This window comes from Myotis lucifugus, unplaced genomic scaffold (genome assembly GCF_000147115.1).
Source record: "Myotis lucifugus unplaced genomic scaffold, Myoluc2.0 scaffold_49, whole genome shotgun sequence".
Classification (NCBI taxonomy): domain Eukaryota; kingdom Metazoa; phylum Chordata; class Mammalia; order Chiroptera; family Vespertilionidae; genus Myotis; species Myotis lucifugus.
In genome coordinates, this window is record NW_005871097.1 from 6802383 (window position 1) to 6819826 (window position 17444).

A 17444-nucleotide genomic window follows, 5' to 3' on the forward strand; every position below is an offset into this window, starting at 1 on the left:
TTTCTGTTGAGTGGCGGAGGTCTCAGAAATGCAAAGCAAAATCAACCAGCTGACCAACAATAGAAAAAACACCCAGATTCCAAGGCCAAGGTGATTTTCTTGTGCTTCATGAAGAAGGAAGATCCAAAACCAAAACAAAATAGCACACTAACAAACCCCCTTTAGCTCAGAGCTCTGATGTTGGGTAAGGGCCAATTGATATTGCAAGCCCTAAGCCCGAAGGATTGGCAAGGATCATTTACAGCAACAGAAGCAGGGCCAATAAAATAAACAGAAATGCAAATTAACAGAGGAAGAAATGAGGCTAAATACCAGGCAACATAAGTGGAAACACCTTCACTGAGTTCTCCAGGGGCAGACGCAGCCAGAAAGATGCCTCTAGCATGTCATTTTCCAGCAAGTGGAAAGTCAGTAACAGCTTTAATTAAGCACCATGAGGTACGTGGGACCTTCGTAGTTACTCGACCAATATTTATCCCTCCAGAGATGTGCCGATTATGCGTTTACAGTTTAAAAGAGAAAATGATGAGCTAAGACCATGATTTTCAAGGACCGCTTGACTATTTCCCCCCAGCTTTCTAAAATTTGATCTTGGATACACGATAACCCCTGACTCTGACTGGGTGTAGCAGATGGAGGCAGATTGTAGATAAGAAAAAAACATTTTCCTCCTTATTTTTTTGCGTTCGAATTCTAGGATTGACACTCCTAGGACTCTCGGAGGCAGCAGTTACAGCCAAGCGTGTTGTGAAAGATGCACAATTTACTAAGTGCCATCTGTGAGTGATTCCTCTCGGTGATAGGCATGCTGATGTACAAGACAACATATTTTAAAATACATTTTTTTATTGACTTCAGAGAGGAAGGAAGAGGGAAAGAGAGAAACATCAATGATGAGAGAGAATCATTGATGGGCTGACTCCTACTGCGGATGGAGCTTGCAAACAGGTACCCTGACCAGAAATCGAACCATGACCTCCTGCTTCATAGGTCGATGCTCAACCACTGAGCCACACCATCGGGTGACAACATCATTTTTTAAAGCATAAGAAATTTTTTTGGCTTAGTGGAAAATCAGACTGTTTTCTCATACGACGACTTCCTTCGAGAAATTTAAAATATTCCTTTTGTTACCCATCAATTAATTCTCTTAAAAAAAGAAGGTGCACCCTAGCTGGTTTGGTTCAGTGCATAGAGTGTAGGCCTGTGGACTGAAGGGTCCCCGGTTCGATTCCAGGCAAGGGCATAGGCCCAGGTTGCAGGCTTGATCCCCAGTAGGGGGCGTGCAGGAGGCAGCCTATCCATGATTCTCTCTCAGTATTGATGTTTCAATCTCTCTCTCCCTCTCCCTTCCTCTCTGAGATCAATAAAAATATATTCTTTTAAAAAGAAGTAGAATACAGCAAAGAAGAATCTCATTATAGACTCTGGCTGCTCTGGATTTCAGGAGCAAAGGTGAGGACAGAAGCAACTTGAAATGAAAATTCAGGTCAGATGACAACGGTCAGACCCAGGCCTTGCTGCACACCCAGCTCTTGCTGTTGGGAGAGTGACAAAAAGTGCGCTTGGATGAATCGGTCACACCAAGGAAGCCACCCCAGCAGGAGGCCCCACAGTGGGCCGCGTGCCCATGGGAACTGCTCATCAGTGCTGCTTCTGTGAGGAGGCACTTTAAGGCCCTCCAGCTTTAAACGATCTCCGCTGAGGCACTCTCAGACTGGGGACAAAATGCACTACAACGTATTTCAGGAAATCGGAAGAGATGTTTCATCCAGAATGTAAAAAATACTCTTCCCACTTATGAATAAGAAGATAAATGACCCCATTTAAAAATGGGCAAAGCATTTGAATAGCTAGTTATGCAGAGAAGACATGCAGATGGCCAAGAAGCGTAAGGAAAGAACGCCAATATCATTTGCCATGAGGGGAATTGAAATCAAAATCACAGGGGGACAGCACTTCAGACCCACTAGGATGGCTCGAATCAAAAGACATGTCATCACAAGTGTCGGTGACAATGTGGAGAAATTGGAACATTCATACATTGCTGGCAGGAATGCAAAATGGGAACCAGTTGTCAGTTTCTTTAAGAGTGAAACAAAATGATTCAACAATTCCACCCCTAAGTGTCTACCCAAGAGGAATATAATCATATGCTCACAGGCAAAGATTTTTACGTGAAAGTTCAAGCAGTGGAAACAACTTAAACGCCCATCATCTGATGAACAGATACATGAAATGTCACCTATCCAGGCAACTGAGTGGTATTAAATCATGAAAAGGAATGAAGTACTGATACAGGCTATAATGTGAATGAAACTTCCTGTTCTTCCAATTCACGTGAACAAGTCATTTAATTCTCTTACAATTCGATGGAGTAGGTGCTACTATTATGCCCATTTTATTAATGAGGGGGAAAGCTACACAAAGGTTAAGGATCTTGCCCACCATCATGTAACTGGGAAGAGATACAAAAGATTCAACTCCAGGCAGCCTAGATCCAGAGCTGACCCCAAACACCAGACTTTCCTGCACCTTCATTTTTATTCCACAGGAAAAAAATCTTATCTAATAAAAGGGTAATATGCAAATTAACCATCACTACATCACAAAGATGGCAGCACCCAGTCCTCTCAGCCCCACCAGAGTGCCCCAGTCCCGGAGGGGTGGGGGGGCAGCCGCTAAGAGTGGGCAATGAGGCAAGCATTCCACCCCGGCCGCGAGGGCCTGTGGGCAGCGGGCACAGAGTTGCGGGGGAGGGGGGGGAGTTGGATCATCGCCCTGGTGATGAGGCCAGTCTGGGCACGGAATGCTTGTGTCATTGCAGGCTGAGGGACCCCCCCCCCACCCCGTGCATGAATTTCGTGCACTAGGCCTCTAGTATTACATAATTAGGAGGTCATTTTCCTACAAATGCAACCATATGGGATACAGCAATCAAGTGTGGGAAAGAACATGGGTAATCTAAACTAAAAGAGTGTTAATCCTCATCCAAGGGTATTTTTCCATTGATCTTTAAAGGGAATGGAAGGAAAGGGGAGAGACAGAGAGATAGAGAAACATCAATGTGAGAGGGAGACATCCAATGGCTGCCTCCCACACAAGCCCCAGCCAGGGCCTGGGATTGAGCCTGTATCCTAAGTACGTGCCCTGGACCGGAATCCAACCCAGGGCTCTTCAGTCCAGGGGCTAACACTCTATCCACTGAGCAAACTGGCTAGGGCAGAATGATTTATTTCTTAAAGGCTTTATTTTTCAGCCATTGGTCACAGTTCCATCATGTAAATGATTGGAGTCATTATTCAAAATGTGGGTTTAAAGATCTTCAGGCTCAGAGGGTGACCCTGGGAAGAGCAGGATGGAGGAGAGTGGAACAATAAGGAGCAGAGGAAGGAACAAGTCAAGGAAACTCAAATTCCTGCAAGAAGAGGCTGTGGCTGGCGCTCTGGAAGAAGATAAAAAAGAAAACAGGTTTGAGAGAAAGTGAAAATCATCGCAAAAGCACGGGCATAGGAATTAAAAGTGAATTTAGGCACCAATATCCCTATTAATATAGGTTTCTATATTTGTCCATGTATTCATATTCACTGGAGAACTGTATAATTCACTTGGCTTTGTGCTAATCTAGCATCTATTGCTTTCACCTTGAAGGACTCCTCTTAGAATTTCTCGCAGCGCAAGTCTACTAATAATGAATCCCTGCTCTTTGGTTTATCTTAGAAAGTCTAAATTGCTCCTTGGATTTTGAAGTACAGTTTTTCTGGAAACACTATTCTTGGTTATGACTTCTTTCTAGCGTTTTGACTTTATCATCCCACTCCTTCAAGCAGACAATGCTTCTGCGGAGAAACGTGCCGAATCTGATGAAAGCTCCCTTTTTGGTGATAAGTTTTTCCTCTGGCTGCTTTTAAGATTTTCTCTTTGCCTTTGACTTTTGACAGTATGATTATAATGTGTCTCAGTGTGGGTCTTTTGGGATATATCTTGGTTGCAGTTATTGGAACTTCTTGAATTATTATGTATATTACTTTTTTAAAAAAATATCTTCCAATCTGTTAAAAAAAATATATATATATGTGTTTATTGATTTCAGAGAAGAAGGGAGAAGGGGAGAGAGATGGAAACATCAATGGTGAGAGAGAATCATTGATTGGCTGCCTCTTGTACACCCCCTATTGGGGATCAAGCCTGCAACCCAGACATGTGCCCTGACCAGGAACTGAACTGTGACCACCTGGTTCATAGGTCAACGTTCAACCACTGAGCCACTCCAGCTGGGCTCTTCCAGCCTTTATGGACTGGCTTTGTTCAGGACAATCCTTCACTGCTCAGCCCATCTTGAGATTCTAGGACTTCCCAAACCTTTTCTGAGGATGTGTCTTCCTTGGGCTTGTTTGTGTGGTTTTAGTCATTTTCAATTCATTAAGTAGCTTGTTCCTACTTTTCAGAAGCCCATCATCTCTTTTCCACCCTGGAATGTGACCATGGAACTGAAGCTCTAACATGCCATGGTGATCACATCTGCTTTCAGGAGCATCTACATGAGGTCAACAGCTCCGTCAGCATTCAAAGACAGACACCGGTTCCTCAGATGAACCAGAACTTGGGATGCATGATCCACTCTTTGTTTCTGACCTGAGGAAAAATCCGCAGTGTGGGAGGTTTCCTCCTGGTTGCAGCGCGCTGGGCCAGACCAGGGGGCGGGGCAAGAATAGATGCTCCTCCCCCTTTGCTGGAATTCCTCTTCCTTTTTTTTTTTTTTTTTTTTAATATATTTTATTGATTTCTTACAGAGAGGAAGGGAGAGGGATAGAGAGTCAGAAACATCGATGAGAGAGAAACATCGATCAGTTGCCTCCTGCACACTCCCCACTGGGGATGTGTCCGCAACCCAGGTACATGCCCTTGACCGGAATCGAACCTGGGACCCTTCAGTCCGCAGGCCGACGCTCTATCCACTGAGCCAAACCGGTTTCGGCTAATTCCTCTTCCTTTTACATTGGTCTGGGTGCTGTCATTTCTCAATTGGTCTCTAGAGTTTTCACAAAAGCACATTGGTCCATGTATTACCTCAGTTTCTCTGTGAGAGAAGAAGGGTCTAAAGGTTCCTTTTTGCATGTTTATATGTAAATTTATTTTAGATCACTTTTAGAATTACGAAACAAATTCTAAAGACTACGGGGAGTTCCTGTATATCTGTCAGCCACTATCCCCTATTGTTAACATTTTACATTAGCATCAGTTACTATTTGTCATAATTAATGAGCCAGTATGGCTACATGATTAGTAACTAAAGTCTACGGTTTATTCAAATATCCTTCGACGTTACCTAATGTCCTTTATCGGTTCCAGAATGTCATCCAGGATATCATATCATGTTTAGTTGTCATGTGCCCCGAGGCTCCTCGAGGCTATAACAGTTTCACCACTTACTTTTTAGGTACAAAAGACAAGAAATTCTTTTTGTGTTTTAATTAAACTGGTTAAGAATTTTTAATTGCTTATAACTCACAAAATAGCCAACTGACAGAGTTTTCTAGGCTAAACACATTATTTTATAATGAGAAAAGTGAGGCTCATAGTATCCAAATGATGGCCCACCATTACACTCCTTGTATGGACAAGAGCTAAACTGTTCTTACGTTGAATTTCTGTGCTTTCTGATTCTATGACACATACTGCTGGGATACACTGCAATCACATTATCACAAAGATAGCTTCATTACAGTCTGTATTTTGGAGTGATATTTTTCATCAGCAAGTTAGAGATAATTTCCACTCAATGATTCGTGTATCAGCATCTGTAGTAACAACTTAGTGAATAAAATGATTCAGAAAAAGTCTACTCTTCATCCATTAATCCATCCATCCATCGACTCCTACATAAATATATCTAAATATTTACTCAGCAAATATTTATTAATCACCTGCTATTGGCCAGACAATATGCTGTGCAGTGCAAACCAATCCCTGATAATCTCCTTTATCTCCTCTATAAAAACAGTCATGAGTTGCCAGCAGTGTTTGGTCATAAACCAAATGGTATAGCATACTGAAATTCATGAACCTTGTTTCTTTTTTAAAAAATATATTTTTGATGACTTCACAGAGGAAGGGAGAGGGAGAGAGAGAGAGAGAAACATCAAGGATGAGAGAGAATCATTGATCGGCTGCTTCCTGTATGCCCCCTACTGGGGATTGAGCCCACAACCAGGGAATGTGCCCTGACCGAGAATTGAACCGTGACCTCCTGGTTCATAGGTCCACGCTCAACCACTGAGCCACTGCGGAAAGGCTGAACCCTGGGTCTTTGTTGAGGATTCTAAGTAGAAATGTATGCTTGACAATGGGGGATACTGAAGTATAAAAGTTGAACTCAAAAGAACAACCAGCTGAGGGCACATGAGGAGCAACCTCCAGCGAAGGGGCTAGTGTTATGGAAGCCAAGACAACAACCTGGAGCAGAACATCACCAAAAGTGAACTGGGGATACTGATGCAGGAGCTGTATACATTTCCTCAAGGGTAATGAGCAGAATTTCTTCAAAACGCGGTGGACAACTTTTTTTAAATCCAGACCCAAGGATAGCTTTCCACTAATTTTTTGAGAGAGTAGAAGAGAGAGGGGAAGGCAGGGAGAAATATCGCTGTGAGAGAAACTCATCGATGGGTTGCCTCCTGCACAAGCCAGACCAGGACCCAGGCCAGGGAGAAACCTGCAACCGAGGTACGTGCCCTTGATTGGAATCGAACCCGGGACCCTTCGATCTGCAGGCTGATGCTCTATCCACTGACCCACACCAGCTAACGCTCACTCAAGCTTTGAGAGGAGCTAGAGGACAAGGGCTTGGCAGGGAACTGCTACAGCCCACCCCCCTGGTGGGCCACAGCACAGCCCTCTGTCCCCAGCCCCCTCTCCTGCTATACGGGAGCGCAGACAACAATGACAGACACCTGCCACAGAGGTGACCCCGTGTCCTCTGAAGTTCAGCCAAGTCACTTGGCAGCGACACCCTCACCCCCACTTGGCACTTGGCACAGGCCACAGTGTCCTGCCTGCGCCCCAGCTCCGGGCGATGACATCAAAATTGCTCTCTGCAAGGCTTGGCTCCGTCCGGGAGGAGGCGATCCAAAGGCCACGCCGAGGCACGGAGGGGGCAGGCCGCCCCGAGCGAGCCTTTCAAGTACAGGCTGTGACGGCAACCTGCTCACCCAGGTGCCTGTCCTCCCTGTGACTCCGAAAGGACTCTGTGACCCACTTCGTGCACATCCCTCGGGGCCACGGGAAGAGCTCAGGAGCAGAAAGAGCGCCTCAGTGCAGCAGGCATCCACGGCTCCCCCCAAAAGTGCCTTGTCGTCAAGTGGCCCAAGGAAATACAGAAATTTCCATCCCTTCAGCGACCTGGGCCTGCGGAACAGGAGGCCCAGTGTTTGAGGGACTTCACCTAGAATAGCGGTTCTCAACCTGTGGGTCTCGACCCCTTTGGGGGATCGAACGACCCTTTCACAGGGGTCGGTCGCCTAAGACCATCGAAAAACAGGTATATAATTACATATTGTTTTTGTGATTAATCACTATGCTTTAATTATGTTCCATTTGTAACAATGAAATTGGGGGTCACCACACACTGAGGAACTGTATTAAAGGGTCGCGGCATTAGGAAGGTTGAGAACCACTGGGCTAGAATGATGGCCAGATTACGAAAACCAGCAACGTTCGTTTTTAAAATATATATATATATTTTAAAATATATATATATATATATTTATTGATTTCAGAGAGGAAGGAAGGAGAGAGAGATAGAAACATCAATGATGACAGAGAATGATTGATCGGCTGCCTCCAGCATGCCCCCCACTTGGGATCGAGCCCACACCCCAGTCATGAGGCCTTGAATGGAATCGAACTTAGGACCCTTCAGTCCGCAGGCTGATGCTCTATCCACTAAGCCAAACCAGCTAGGGTGTCTTTTTAAAAAAATATATTTTTATATATTTTAGAGCTAGAGAAAAGGAGAGGGAGAGAGAGACAAAAACATCAATGATGAGAGAGAATCATGGATCAGTTGCCTCCTATATGGCCCACACTGAGGATTGAGCCTGCAACAGGGGCATGTGCCCTTGACCGGAATCGAACCATGACCTCCTGGTTCCTAGGTGGACGCTCAAGCACTGAGCCACGCCGGCCGGGCCGGCAGCAATGTTTCCAGAACGAATGGACAGGACAAGGAAAGAGCCTCTGATGGGGGACAATTCTGCTCAGCATACAGCCCTGTGTCATGTGCCAAGTGAGAGCTGGGATGATGGTGTCATTTCACCGCCTTCCTTTAACAGCCTTCCCATGAGCACTGCACACTTCCCTTCCCGCGAGGAGCAGAGAGGATTAACTCAGCGGCTAGGAGTTTTGTCAGACGCGCAAGAAAACAAATCTGCTCCAGAGATGGAGAGAAACAGCCCCTAATGGTCCGCTCGGGAGCTTTCACGTTGACACGACGTGATTACCTCTCGTTTCCAGCAATGACACGATCACGCGTACGTTGTTCCTGCATTTCCAAAATGACACTCTACCTTCCTCCCCTTGTCTGGATGCTCGCATCCTAAGGAATTCATTTACCTAAATGGCACTTGCTCTCGCCATTAGGCAATGATCGGCACTTTATGCAGAATTCATTGTGTGCACTGCCAGCGATATATTTTATTTAAGAATTCTTCCCCAAACCACAGAAGTGAGGCAAACGGCCTCTTCTTTAATATAATGCCAATCCTTCCTATCTATCTGTCTATCTATCTAAATAAATGAGCAGGCGCTTAACTGTGGATATTTAAAACCTAACAAAATAATAGAGCAATCTACCTCAATTAGATCTCTCTCATTTCTTTTATTGGCAGAACAGTTAATTTCCAGAAAGATCTGCATTTTATTACCACAAACAAAGGGGAACAACTTGTGTAATCGCGCAGATTCATTTGTCTTTTGTCGGATGTGCATTAACAGTGTAGGCTTGACATAGTGGGAAACTGACATGTGCTTCGAATATGAGAATGTTACAAGGCAGTGGAGGCAACCACGGCACCCACACCCATCCTTATAAAGGAACGCTTCTTGACTTTTTACGAAACATTTAGAGAAGGAAAAGTTCCAGAAGAAACATCACTGAGTCAGGGTTCAGGGTCTCATCCGCAGAATAACACTGAGACTTCTTATGAAAACTTGGGGTAACGATTGAGGAAAAAATACTGAAGAACAGCCCTAGAACTAGGAAACAATGTTTGAAGATAATCCACTGCTCCTTCCCTCTTTGGGACACTTGAATTAGACTAGGCAGAGCCTAGAGCAGCGGTTCTCAACCTGTGGGTTGCGACCCCTTTGGGGGGTCAAACGACCCTTTCACAGGGGTCGCCTAAGACCATCGGAAAACACATATATAATTACATATTGTTTTTGTGATTCATCACTATGCTTTAATTATGTTCAATGTGTAACCATGAAAATACATCCTGCATATCAGATACTTCCATGATGATTCATAACAGTAGCAAAATTATAGTTAGGAAGTAGCAACGAAAATAATTTTATGGTTGGGGGTCACCACAACATGAGGAACTGTATTGAAGGGTCGCGGCATTAGGAAGGTTGAGAACCACTGGCCTAGTGGGAATACTTTGAGAATCACACATAAGGATGAGGTAAGGCTTTGGCATTTCTTTTAAAAATATATATATATATGTACTAGAGGCCCGATGCACGAAATTTGTGCAAGGGGCTCGGCCCTCGCAGCCCTGGCTTCGTCCGGAAGGCCATCTGGAAGGATCTCCGGAAGGTCGTTCGGCTGTCTGGTCTCACTAGCATATTACACTTTTATTATTATAGATTGTTATTGATTTCAGAGAGGAAGGGGGAGGGAGAGAGAGATAGAAACATCAATAATGAGAGAGAATCATGGATCGGCTGCCTCCTGCACGCCCCACACTGGGGATGGAGCCCGCAACCAGGGCATGTGCCCTGACCGGGAATCGAACAGTGACCTCCTGGTTCATAGTTCCATGCTCCACCACTGAGCCACGCCAGCCGGGCACCATTTCTAATTTCCACAAGGACAGAATCCTGCCACACTGACTTAACTGTCTTCTGCTGTGATTAACACGAAAGGGGGTGTGTCTCTTTTCGGATCAGGCCTTCCTAGAGATGGATGGGCCCCCTAAAAACTGCACATTGACCACAGAACTGACTGGCGGATCGGAATGACTAACCTTCTCCCACGTCGGGCTAAGTCGATATTGGAGGATAAAGCGGAAGTTTCCACATCTCGTTACTAATCTCCACTATTCAGGTTTCAGAATTGAATTCTGCATTAAGACGATGCTAACCGTTTAATTGCCCACCATGGGAACCGCGGGTAGAATAACAGAACAGTGTGTCTTGTCCAATACGCACACAGGGCTACTTCTGTAGGCTCACAGGGTGGAGGGGGCCAGAAAACCAGCGGGTTAAAACAGGAAAACATCAGCCTCCAAAACGTGAACTTGGAAATCAGGGCATGTCGTTTGGGAATGAGCCTCTAGTCTTCCCCCCCCCCCCGCCATGCCTATCCGCAGACTCCAACTCACCTCATAATCAACCTTGCCAGCTAGTGTTTGCATATTTTCCTGGTTTTACCATTTGTCTCCATCTACAAACATCACACCCCCAAACTTATGAAGCACATTATTTTTGCATTAACTCTCCCCACTCCCCATGAACAAACATGTTCTCATTCCATTTAACGAAGGAATGGAAAATAAATAACACAGAATGCTCTCTATTCTATAATTATTATACATATTTGCAGCCCTGCTCAGCAGAAATATTTGTCTAGTACCCACCGCCCACCTTGAATGCAAGAGTGACACGTAATATTCATTTTGGCATCATTGGTTTTTCATCTCTGCAAACAAACCTGGTTTTGTTGGGGTTTTTTTTACATAAAAAGAATAGAGAGCTACTTCCGGATTAAGATCAATGATCTAGGCCCTGGCCAGACAGCTCAGTAGTTAGAGCATCGTCCTCATACTCCAAGGTTGCAGTTCGATCCCTGGTCAGGGCATGTACAATAATCAACCAATGGATGCATCAATAAGTGGAACAACAAATCTCTCTCTCTCTCTCTCTCTCTCTCCCTTCCTTTCTCTGTCTCTAAAGTCAATAATAATAAAAAGAGGACTGATCATTGATTAACGTTGGGATTTTCATCATATCAGGAATTCACACAAATTGTGTGGCTTTTATTGAACTGGGAAAGTTCTACTGTCAATCAATAGAAGTATTCTATCTTAGAAACTTATTAATATTCATTTATTTAGTATTTAATATTTACCTGTTTTAAAAGGAAGAGTAAGTAAATGCTTGAGTTATATGACTTTTTGACTTTTTAAAATCCTCACCAGAGGATGTTTTTTTAAATTGATTTTAGAGAGAGGAAAGAGAAAAATATATTTTTTTAAAAGAAAAAAAAAAGACATCTAATCTCTTTCAAAGAGATGATGTGAAAGAGTGAAAAATTAAATGCAAAGGTGCTAATTACTAGCCATGGATTCATTTTCAAGTTGTTCATTTAACTTCTACAACTAATGAGTAGAGATATACTCCACACTGCAAACCGGGGCTCCCAGAAACTCAGGTAATTAGAGTATCTCTTTATAATGGACATTATTCAGCAGGTAAGAAAAAACAAGTCAGAATGATTCCCTTTATTTGTAAAACTCATTAGTGACAAGGAAAGTACAAATAATTTCCAAAGTACTACTGTGTTGTTTTTTTTTAATAATGCAAGGAAAACAGGTGATTTTAGACTAGTAGCCACATTAAAAAAAATATATATATATATATATATATATATATATATATATATATATATGTTTTTATTGATTTCAGATAGGAAGGGAGACAGAGAGAGGGATAGAAACATCAAAGATGAGAATCATTGATCGGCTGCCTCCTGCACACGCCCTACTGGGGATCGAGCCTGCAACCTGGGCATGTGACCTGAATTGGAATCGGATCTTGACCTCCTTCCTGGTTCATAGGTTGATGATCCCCCACTGAGCGACACGAGCCAGGCCAAAGTACTACTGTTCTTGACATCTTAAAACTGACTCTGAGGATTGTGGAAATTTACTTTTCAAGTAAAAAAAACAAACAAATCCACAGATTTGGAAAAGTGACACTGATCATCTGGTTCTAAAACTTACCGTTTAGTAATCAGTATAGGTTTTTCTATTACATTGATGATTGGCTCTTACACATTCAACAGCTGGCATTAGGCCACTGTCCATGTTAAAATGACACCAGGGCTAGTCTTGGTTTTAATCTATTGATCAAATAGCCTAGAACCCAAATCTACCAGAGGAAAAGAAAAAAACACTGTAATTACAGAAGTCTGAGCTATGCCTTCATAGATTCATGATCCATGTTTTTTGAAAATTTTACTTTTTTTGCCAGAAATTTTGACTGTGTTGAATCAAAGCATCTAGGCCACCACAACTGAGTCTATTATATAAACCCATAACCATGTTACAAAATAGATGGCACAATGTGGTACAAAAATATCTTTCTAGCAACATGAGGGCGCCCTGCAGTGGGTCATGTTCAAGGGCAACTTGAATTTCCCAGGAGGGACCCAGGAGGCAAGCCCTTCAGCCCCCAACTGTACTTTGAAGAGGGGCGTTCTCTTCCCTCCAGAGCAATTCTGGGAAGGGAAGAGATCTGAGCTGCAGAGACTTGGAAACATGTGATTGTCTCCCTGGCTACATTCCAACAATCCAAGCATGAAGGTACGGGATGCCCAAGAGGTCAAATCCCCAATCTTGGCAGGTATTTTAATTCTTATAAAAATGACTCCCCACCTCTCATGATGAGCCTGTGTTTGCTGGTCACTCCACAAAACAATGCATCCTGCGGTGTGAAAGATTCGTTCCCCTTGGCCACCAATCTCTGCTCAATTGTATTAGGCCAGGGCAAACTGTGCTTCCGGATTGCAAATCTATGTCACTCATTCCTCATAACTAAGAATTTCACTTAGGTTGGAGAAGAAAGCAGGCCAGACCCTTGCTGTTCTGAGAAGTGTTTTATAAGTATTCTTCTCATACAACTGTAAAGCATCAGAGCACCGTGGAAATGTTTAGTGGGTCCTCAGAAAGGTAAATGCTGAATTACCATATGATCCAGCAATTCCGCTCCCAACTAGGCCCCCAAGAAAGTGGAAAACAGGGACACAAACAGAAATTTGTACACCGGTCTTTATAGAAGCACTGTTCACAAGAGCCCCAACGACCCATTGGCAGATGAATGAATAAGCAAATGTGATATATACAAGGGATATTATTAATTTTAAAAGAGAAATGGAATTCTGATAGGTGCTACAGCATAGATAAACCTTGAGGACATTATGCTGAGTGGAATAAGCCAGACACAAAAAGACAAACACTATATGATTTCACTTAGGTGAGTATCTAGAACAGACAGATTCATAGAGACAGAAAGGAGAATACAGTTTACCAGGGGTTGGAGAGGGGGAATAGAAAGTTATTATTTAATGTAGCAATCACCAACCGGTGGTCCACAGACCACTCATGGTCCGTGAGGTCCGAAAGGTTGGCGACCGCTGGCTTAATGGGTATAGAGTTTCTGTTGGGGATGATAAGAAAAAGTTCTAGAAGTGGATACTGGTGATGGTTGCACAACACTTTGAACATAATGGCACTAATTGGTACAAATAAAAATGGCAAATTTTATAGTATACATATTTTATCAGAATTAAAAGTAGGAGCTTCCACAACAATCCAAAATCTTACCCAATATCGATTGGGGGGAGAGACTTATAATCTGATAGATAGAGCACCTGAATTAATCTGAAAAGTAATCACATTATTTTAAATCTTAGAATACATATCCTTATGTGAATAGGGGGTTGAGTTTCTGATATGTGAATAGGGGGTTAGTTTTTCTTAAGTTTCCTTTTCAAGGCCTGTGCGAAGCGATTGGGAGGTGACTCAGCTGGGAATCCAGGAAGCAGAGCAGATAAGCATGTTCAGGCCGACCCCCCAGGAGTCAAAACATCATCTCGTCAACATGACTAAGGACAATAGCTGACGTCTGCAGACCCCCGGGCCTGCACATAGCACCCTAGCCCCTTCCCCTTTATAATCCTGTTCCTGGCACCTTGCTGTAAGACACGCGGTCTTCTTGGTGTGCTGGCCTTCTCAATAAATGCCTTATATGAGTCACCTGCCTTTGTTATTGGACACAGCGACAGGCAGCCCGAGCCCAACTGGGGGTTTCCTGGTAACAATATCCCTGTGAGAAATGCATGACCCGATCCATTATGGGCACCATCCTTTGAGCTGACTTTTCTAGATATAGGTGCGTCAGTTACATTTCAGTATTGACTATTTGTACAAAGTATTCTCAATGATACTCCTCATGGCAAACTTTTGTGTTCGCCTCAGACAATGAGCACAGCGGGCCTTGGATTTAGGAAGGAAAACTTCTGTTCTGGCCCACGGTTACCATGCCATATCGGCAACTGTCACTTTAAGATGGTGCTTGGCCAGGAACAAAGCAAACCCATGTGACAAGAGACAGAAAACACAGGAAGTCAAGTTGGCTGTGTAATGGCCTCCCAGTGCCTAGGAGTCCCTAGCTGAAGTCTGTTAAAGAGGGGCAAACAGAGACAGCCAAGAGCCAGAGATCTTGCCGTGATGTCGTCGGTGCCACCTACCTGATGAAGCAGTCCCGGCCATCCCGGCTCGCCGTCATCTCCCATCCATAGGGCGGGACCTGGTTCAAGCCCCAGGTTCCCGAGGGAGGTGGCCAGCCTGAAGACTTCGTCCTGTGGCTGCGAAAGAAGAAAGAAAAGCATCATTACAACGGACTCCTGCACATTTCTTCTGAGACGCCCAGAAGGCGCATAGGACCTGCTCCATGCAACTGTGGGCTGTATCCTCAGCTGACTGCGTGACTATGTTGTGTCAGGTATCATGCTTTGTACTTTTCTGGATAGAATCTTGCTCACTCTTTTTTTTTTAATCTTCTTTATTGATTTCAGAGAGGAAGGGAGAGGGAGAGAGAAACATCAATGAGGAGAGAGAATCATCGATCAGCTGCCTCCTGCACGCCTCCTACTGGGGATCAAGCTCACAACCCGGGCATGTGCCGTGACCAAGAAGCAAACCGTGACACTCAACCACTGACTGACATGGGCAGGGCTAGCGAAATAGTTTTGACCTAACCTCCAAAGGGGTTTAGAGCAAGCATGTCAAACTCGCGGTCCGCAGGCCGCATGCAGCACACAATGAATATTTTTGTGGCCCAGCCAATATAACAGTATGTAAGAAACGTTTTAATAAAACTTTCTTCACGTAATTTTTACAGTATCCTGTTACACATAATTATTAATAATGAACTACAACATTCGCTAATGACTGATGACTATCATCGTGTTGCATTCATTTCCTTTACGCACAGGCGCACCATTTCTCTCCACTAATACCAGCAGCAAATATTTTAGAGCCGATGGCCACGTCATTATTCCTGGACTGACTTGTCTGGTGTGCGCAACAGGAAATATTTCGCTTTCAGAGGAGAAGAAAAATAGGTTTATTTGTGTGACACTTCTTAATTTGTGCAGTTATTCAGTGTCTGGTAAGTTAATGTTCAAGAAAAATATTAATTTTTATTAAAATGTTCTATTATTAGATGTTAACAATGACTCATTTATCTCAGTCCTTTGTATTCAGCATGTCTCGAACGAAATAAACCTACGTTCCTATGAAAATTGAAGCTTTTGTTTTTTTGCGGCCCACATGCACTTACACCTTGTTTATTTGGCCCGTGTTAGCCTTTGAGTCTGACATGCATGGTTTAGAGGCTCACCCCGATCTATGAGCCTCAATTCAAGAAACCCCCACTTAATGACCCTGGAGCGCTCAGTTGCCACCAGTATTTTCAGCTACATAAGGTGTGTGTATGTGTGTGTGTGTGTGGGGGGGGGGGTTTCTCTTTAAATTATCACCACACACTTGTCTTGCATGTGACAGATTTTTAAAGGCCCAGGTCTGATATCCGGAGAGTGGTTTGATTAATGCCCGGCAACCACTGAGCCACACCGGCTGGGCTCTCGGGTGCCTTTTCCCAGAGGCCCTGTGAGGTGAATGCACTGACCCATTTTACACACGAGGAAACAATGACTGGCTCAGCAGGATGAAGCAAGTTTCCTAAGGACACACAAGCCAATTTGGAGCAAAAGTTCTGCACACTTTCCAGAAACTGAGCATTACTGAGAAAAGATTCTAGGACAGTTTGGCACATAAGTGGATATCACACCACAGTATAAACCCACGAGTCAAAATAAACTCCCAGTTTTATGGGTCTAGGGGTCAAACAACCCAAGCCTCAGTATCCTGAACGCCTCTCACAAAAGGCAAACTTTCCGCGCCTGTGACCACACTGCAAGCGAGGTGGGCCATTCAGGCCGAGACAAACGCTCCATGTCATTTGCAGCGAAAAGCCACATATCAGCTTTGGCATTTTGCCTCATCAGCAACACGGAAGGAGCGGTTACTGAGAATTTGCTGAAACGGTGCCTTCGCAAGATGAAGAGGAAGGGGGAAGTGACTCCGCGTGACCAACAGGTGGTCACCATTCCCAGCCGGAGGCCTGCGCCCCGTAGCGGGGGCTCCTGCAGAAATTCTACTGATCTCTCATCGATGCCCAAGACCCCCGCCGAGCTTATCGATGCAAAGGAAATGAGAGATACCAGTTCAGGTTGAGCAATATTGCGCTTCACGCAGCCTTTGGATCCAGGTGCAGTTACTCTCTGGATGGCCTGCCCAGGCCTCACCATCCGCCAGTCAATACCCCGCCTCGCCTCCGACGCCAGGCACCACATTCACAACTTCACTCTCAGTGGCAGATCCCATGGGAACAGCACCCAAAACCGGGGTGTCAGCCTTTCTTTTAGGATTCCTTTCTTTCTTTTTATTTATTTATTTTGATTTGTCAACCTTTCTTTAAAAAGATATCTTTTACTGATTTCAGAGAGAGAGGGAGAGGGAAAGAGAGAGAGAAACATCAATGATGAGAGAGAATCATGGATCGGCTGCCTCCTGCACGCCCCACACTGGGGATCGAGCCCCCAACACAGGCATGTGCCCTTGACCGGGAATCGGACCCTGACCTCCTGGTTCATAGGTCTACGCCCAACCACTGAGCCACGCTTGCCGGGCAGGGGTGTCAACCTTTCTGTGATGAGGAGAGACTTCATTCCCCAGGTTGCAGGGTAACGCACCGCAACCCTCCCCCCCACCTCATGCACTTGACCATGACCCAACACTACTCCCTGGGGAAGCAAGCCCATTTCCTGTAAGTACGGTGGAGAGGAACTCTTTTGCATCATGTTAACCGCCTCC

The 17444-nt window shown here is 44.4% G+C and overlaps 1 protein-coding gene across 1 annotated transcript in view; it reads right to left on the reverse strand.

Moving 5' to 3' along the window:
* The window catches only part of FRMPD4 (FERM and PDZ domain containing 4), a 250140-nt gene extending 234578 nt beyond the window's left edge, over window positions 1–15562 (reverse strand). Inside the window, 2 exon segments of the mRNA XM_023753743.1 lie at window positions 14756–14872; window positions 15558–15562. Of these exon segments, the coding sequence (XP_023609511.1) occupies window positions 14756–14872; window positions 15558–15562 (122 nt within the window).
* Between the last annotated feature and the right edge of the window lie 1882 nt (window positions 15563–17444).